The sequence below is a fragment of the Mastomys coucha genome, unplaced genomic scaffold (genome assembly GCF_008632895.1).
Source record: "Mastomys coucha isolate ucsf_1 unplaced genomic scaffold, UCSF_Mcou_1 pScaffold22, whole genome shotgun sequence".
Taxonomy (NCBI): Eukaryota; Metazoa; Chordata; class Mammalia; order Rodentia; family Muridae; genus Mastomys; species Mastomys coucha.
In genome coordinates, this window is record NW_022196905.1 from 101,496,842 (window position 1) to 101,503,643 (window position 6,802).

The window sequence follows — 6,802 nt, forward strand, 5'->3', positions numbered from 1 at the left end:
ACAGGGAGGCCAGAAGGATGAGCCGAGGCCTACACAACAGGGAGGCCAGAAGGATGAGGCGAGGCCTACACAACAGGGAGGCCAGGAGGATGAGCCGAGGCCTACACAACAGGGAGGCCAGGAGGAGTGAGCTGAGGTCTACACACAACAGGGAGGCCAGGAGGATGAGCCGAGGTCTACACAACAGGGAGGCCAGGAGGATGAGCCGAGGTCTACACACAACAGGGAGGCCAGGAGGATGAGCCGAGGTCTGCACACAACAGGGAGGCCAGGAGGATGAGCCGAGGTCTACACACAACAGGGAGGCCAGGAGGATGAGCCGAGGTCTACACAACAGGGAGGCATAGTGAAGGGGATGCAGGGCTGTATCCATACAACATAGTTAGGTAGGACACTGGAAAAGGATAACTGAGCAAAAGGAACTGGACTGCACTGAGGATACAAATAAATACTCACTGAAATGGTTTCTACCATAGTTGTGGTGGCTGATAACTCTGACACACTGAAAATTGAATCATACACAATGGGCTGCGAAGTGGGACAAACACTACACAGCAAGGACAGTCTTCCTAAGCTCTGCCAGTATTCTTCACAGGCTTCAAACTTTAACAGTGATTGAGAATGAAACCTCACATAGAACTCAGCAGGATCTTTGCAAATGTGAGGCCCCACTTGGTCTAAAAAGCAAGGCTCTGATGTGACAGACCTCCAAGTAGCCCAGAAACACTGCCTTTAATAAGTTCTGTATCATGCTAAGCAATAAACATAAATGCCCCTGGCAAGCATTATGCCAAAGTAGCTATGCTTTTTCCTCCACAGCAGCAGTCCTAGGAAGTTAATTGTCCCCCTGGGATAGGCAATCTGGCAGCACCTAATAGGCTTGAAATGTAAGGCCAACATTTCAGATTTCCTTTACCTATCTTTACACTTTGGGACCTCTCTGCTGAGCTCTGCTCTATATTCATGTAAATTCTATGAAATGTCAGTCATTGTGGAATTATAAACACACTTTGAGGATACAGACTCTCTGAAGGGACAGAAGCCATGTGAACTAAGCTGTGCGTCTCTCAACAAAAAAATGTTTCCAAAAATATTTTTTTATACTAAGAACATGCTCATGCTAAGGAAGTGTTCTATCAGCCCTCTAAATGATTTTTTCCCCCCAAATTGCTGTTTCGAATGACAGACAAGTTCTGGAGATGGCTGTACAATAATGTGAAAATCTTAATGCCACTGAAATCTAACTTGTTAAAATAAAACTTGCTGTACATATTTAAGTCAATAAAAATAATTCTAGCCGGGCAGTGGTGGCACACGCCTTTAATCCCAACACTTGGGAGGCAGAGGCAGCCTGGTTTACAGAGTGAGTTCCAGGACAGCCAGGGCTACACAGAGAAATACTGTCTCGAAAAACCAAAAAATAAATAAATAAATAAATAAATGAAATAAAATAAAAATAATTCTAAGAAACTAATAGGATAAAGACATGTAAAGGCCAATTGATAAGAGGAACATGAGAGAAAATGGCTTCTCCAGTCTGTTTAAATCTATGGCCACCAACAAGCAGAGTCCAGTCAGGAAGAAGGTGATGACACTTCCTCCAGCATACAGTGCCAGGGAGTCTGCTAAGAGTATCTATAAAGCCATACTCAGTCTTGTACCTGAAGACAACGCAGAGGTGATAGAAAGAGCATGAGAGAGAAAGAACTGAGAACTACTTTCTAAGAGTACAGACTCAAATGCACACCTCACCTCTTCCTCCACCATTGCTCGCTTCTGGGCACTCCAGCTGTAGTCAGGATAATGGGAGATGGTTGTGGCACTGCCAAAGTCACACAGCTTAATGGTCCCCTGGTTACTGAGCAGTAAATTTTCAACCTGAAAAATTCCAAAGGGTGGTTCTATGAACTTAGTGTGCACATGGAGACTAAACCTCAGCAAAGACAAACAGGAATATTAGTCATGGTCAGTTCCTTATCAGGAAAACTCTTGCACCAAGATCCAGACTGCTGGTTGCTAGGAGCTACTAGAAAATGTTTTTGAAGTTAAAAGCACCCACAAAGCAAACATAACTTAACGAGAGACAATGAACCTTCAGAAAAGTCAAAAGACAAAAGAATAAAATACACTACTTATATCGACATTAATGTATCATGAATTTAGGAATAAGTCTAAGAAAGATGGATAAATGGCTGAGGTGAGTTTTTGTTTGTTTGAAACTTTTTAAAGATAGGGTTTTACTATGTAGCCTTGGTTGACCAGGAACTTACTATGTTTATCAGGCTGGTCCTGAACTCACAAAGATCTACCTGCCTATTTCCCAAATGCTGAGATTAAAGGCATGCACCACTACACCCAGCCAAATTTTAAATCCATGAGTCATAAAATCACATGCAACCCTAATTCCAGTATGCAGCTTTTCTGGCATCCTGCCCCTCCTTCTAGGTATTTAAGCATCCTGTGCTTTCGTGATCTGCATCATAGTAAAGTGTCCCAAAACAGGTCAGCAGCCAGCCAATTACCATTCCTAACCTACCACTCTCCTGAAAGTCTATCAACTATGCTGAAGAGTCGTAGCAATTCTAATAAAATTCTGTTTTAGGGAAGTAGGAACCTACAAGATGAAAATGTAAACAAACCATATCTACTTGTAAGATCTGTTAAGGTTGAAGTGTCTTTAAGATCACAAGCTGGCAAAGGGTGGAAGTAAGGGAGCTAGTGTGTCTCAAGAATACCCAGAATTAGATGCCTGGACCTAATCATAGAGGACATTTGTTCCATAGACAAGTCAGATGGGACTGTCCTCAGGACACAGGCCAACACAGTCAGCTACAAACAAAAGAAGTAAAATAGATGTGCTGTGTTGCCCACAGCCAAAAGATATGTAATGAAAAAGTCCCATAATGTATATTCCATGAGATGAGACTACACAGAAAGACAGATGTATCTAAACATAACACTGAGCAAAAAAACACGCAAACAAACAAACAACAACAACAACAGGCACAAAAGAATGCATAGGCACAGGTACATTCAAATGATACCTACCACCACAGAAAACAAATTGTGTAGCATCAACAAAAACAAGAACATGATCAAGGAAAGCAGGCAGTGGCTGCTGCACAAGTAAGATATGCCAGCCAAGAGGTGCATATGCACACTGGTGTGCCTGTTTCATAGCAAGCAGTGACTAGAGCTAGCTAGCCTTTGGAGCTTCTAAAGTAGGAGGCTATAGGCATCACCTATACAAATACCTCACTGGGCAAGTGACTGATTCTCATTAAGTTTATTCTTTATATTCTTTTTTCCTAACACACATTCACCACCACTGGTAATAATAACATCACACTGTCTGCAAGTTTAAATAAATAAGTATATATGTATTATGCATTTATTTTGTGTAAAGGGGTGCATGTATGCTACTGCATTTGTGTAGGTCAGAAAACAACTTTTGAGAGCCAGTTCTCTCTTGTCACCATATGGAGCCTGGAAATCAAAGTTGTCAGGTGTGGTGGTATGAATAAGAATGGTTCCCACTGGCTCATATATTTGACAGCTTGGCCCCTAATTGGTGGAAATGTTTTGGAAAGGGTAGGAAGGTGTGGTCTTGTTGAAGGAAGTGTGTCACTAGGGGTAGGCTTTGAGGTTTCAAAGGCTTGTTACTCCCAGTCTCTTCCCCTAGATCCCACCTATGCCTCCAACTTGAGGATCGTGATGTAAGCTCTTAGCTACTGCTCTAGCAGCATGTCTACCTGCCTGCCTGCCTGTTGTCATGCTCCCCATTATGATGCCCACCCTCTGAAACACTAAGCAACCCTTCCAATTGAGTGCTTTCTTTTTGGTCGTGGTGTAACTAAGACATCAAGCTTGGTAGAAAATGCTTTCACCTGCTAGGCCTCCTCACAAATCCAGTCTCAAAAAATTAAAAAGTCACAACAGAGAAATGAACACTAGGCTATGGCAATACAACCTAAAAGATTTTGTTCAAGAATATACCAGGAAGGGCTGGAGACATGGCTCAGTGGTTAAGAGCACTGGTTGTTTTAACAGAGGTCCTGAGTTCAATTCCCAGCAACCACATAGTAGCTTATAAACACCTATAATGGGATCTGATGCTTCTTCTGTCATGTATACATACAGGAAGATAGAATATTCATATATATAAAATAAATCTTTTCTTTAAAAAAATTATTTTTAGTTTAGTTTATGTGTACTGGTGTTTTTGCCTGCATTCATGTCTGGATGAGGGTGTCAGATCCTAAACAGTTGTGAGCTGCCATGTGGGTGCTGGGAATTAAACCCCGACTCCCTGAAAAAGCAGCCAGTGCTTTTAAACACTGAACCATCATACAACCCCAATAAAATAAGTCTTTAAAAAAATTTAGCTTGCACACATACGCGCGCGCGCGCGCACACACACACACACACACACACACACACACACACACACTTATTTGGAGTTCCAGTAAGCTAAATATATTTTTAAAAGGCAAAAGAATAGGGGTGGGGGAGGGGTAAGCAAAATGAAAAGAAACTGAAGAATAAGGTGCTGGTAGCTATGACACAACTTCATTAATAACAGGAAAAAGTGAAATAATTTATAGGACTATAATCCTTAGCCAGGCTATACAAGTTACACATAGCAATTCCAGACAGACAGGTGCTACCTTCAGCTAGGCTGTGGTACACTCACACCATCTGCAGTTAAAGATGCACAACAAAAGCCTTGCCACCTAAGTGATTCCCCACCAAAGCCAGAACTATACCTGGAAGCCCACAACTCTGTAAGAAAGGCAACTGGGAAGCTTAGCATATCAGGATAATAGCTGAGCAGAAAGCTCTGGGCTCTGATCAAACACAAGAGGCACAAAAATGAGTAGGGAGCTACCCCAAGGCAGGAGAAAAGAGTGTGGAGACACAGTGAGCAATGCGAGCCAGCTGGTACCTTGAGATCTCTGTGGATGATGGGTGGTTTCTGTCTGTGCATGTGCTGCACTGCTCTGCATGTCTGGTAGAAGATCTTCAGAATGCTGTCGCAGGACAGAGGGCCTTTACATTCAACTCTCCTGAGAAACTCCACCAGCTGTCCTAAAGGAGACAAGTGAATTTAGTCACCCTAGGGCTCAGAATGCTATACCCTACTTATTAATAGGTTTGATCTACCTCTGTGTATGGCAGCCCAGGCAGAAGTGGCATTTCTAAGGCCTTAATTGGGGTGCATACCCAATCAGTACCACTCCAGCCATTCCTTCAACTTTTGTAGAAGACAAATTAAGGGTGGGTATGAGGACCATCCTTGCTCTGAGGAGAGTAGGGGCAGGAAAAGGCATTGAACATCCCTGGGACAAAACAAGAAGCAAAAGCAATCATGAAAAAGCCTTGAAGGCAGGAGAAAAGTTCTAACAGTTGAACAGAGGCCGTGAGCAAGGTCTCTGAAAGAATGATCACAAAGCAGAGGCTCTAGGTTCATGTCCACAGCACAGCACAGGCAGAGCAGAAACCCTGACCCTGCATTCTTCACCACAGTTCCCCAGTTCAGAATTACATCATTTCCTGCTGGTAAGTCCATTCTGGTTCCCAACTCTAACAAGATTAGACCATTTCCTGCTCCTAACACACTTGATTCACAGAATCTACACAAACCTAAAGGAACAGGGGTCCTCCAAAGAACCAGGGACTCTGGTGAAACAAGCAGGCTCCAAGAGGTAGGAGCAGTTATGTCCACCTAACTATGATCAGTCTTCCATGCTAGACTGATCATAATGTTAATTGTAACCATAATGTTACTGGCTCAACTCACTAGTTCATTCTTGGTAAGGATTCAGAGATCTAATTGTCTTGAGACAGGATTTCAAAACTTGCCACCTTCATGGTTTAACAGCTTCCTGAACGCTAGGATCATACGTGTATGCAAGCATAACAAGTCACAAGACAAATTTAAAATTTATTTATTTGGGACCTGGAGAGAAAACTTACAGTTAAGAGCACCTATTGCTCTTGCAGAAGACTTGGGTTTGGTTCCTAGCATCCACATGGTGGCTCACAACCATTCATAACTCCAATTCTAAGAGATCTGACATTCTAATTATCATGGGCACTAGGCACACATGTGGTACACATACATATAGACAGATGAAACCCTAATACACATAAAATTTTCTTTTTAATAAATTTTTTTCTTCTTAAAAAATTTTACTGCAGGTGTGTGTGACAATGCACTCATGGAAGTTAGAGGACCATTTAAGGAAGTTGCCCTCTTTTTTTTACCATGTTTATCTCAAAGGTTGAATTCAGATTGTCAAGTGCAGCAGCAGATGCCTGTACCCCTGAGCCATCTCGCAGGCCCTAAACAATGAACTTCAATATATTACTTTTTAAATTATGTATGTGTATACATTTGTGCATGTGAACAATGGCATCCCAGTAAGGCCAGAGTTAGAAATCCAGGTAGTTGTGAGTCACTTGACATAGGTACTGGGAATCAAACTGGGATCCTCTGCAATAGCACCAAATACTCTTAACTGTAGAGCCATCCAACCTATACTTTTGAATTTTTTTTTTAAAGCCTCAAATTTGGGTAAGTAGCTGAGGATGACCTTGAACTTCTGATCCTTCTGTCTTTCCTCTTCCATGTTGGGTTCACAAGTATACACACCTGGTTTTTGCAGTGCTGAAAATAGGATTTATGCATGCTACCAACTTCAGTTTGAGAGTATTTTAAGAAAATAATATACATACATGAGACAGGGCAGAGACTGCTTTAAAAAACAAAACAACAACAACAACAAAAAAAAAAACAAAA

The 6,802-nt window shown here is 42.0% G+C and overlaps 1 protein-coding gene across 4 annotated transcripts in view; it reads right to left on the minus strand.

The window, feature by feature from the left end:
* The window catches only part of Gak (cyclin G associated kinase), a 68,954-nt gene that overhangs the window by 51,459 nt on the left and 10,693 nt on the right, over positions 1-6,802 (minus strand). For 2 of the 4 annotated variants that reach the window (XM_031337274.1, XM_031337272.1), the window contains 2 exons: positions 4,946-5,088; positions 1,753-1,878 (listed from right to left, as the gene is read on the minus strand). In XM_031337274.1, the coding sequence (XP_031193134.1) occupies positions 1,753-1,878; positions 4,946-4,987 (168 nt within the window). In that variant the 5' untranslated portion in view covers positions 4,988-5,088. The remainder of the gene's footprint in view (positions 1-1,752; positions 1,879-4,945; positions 5,089-6,802) is intronic. The other 2 variants (XM_031337273.1, XM_031337275.1) reach the window with 2 other exon arrangements.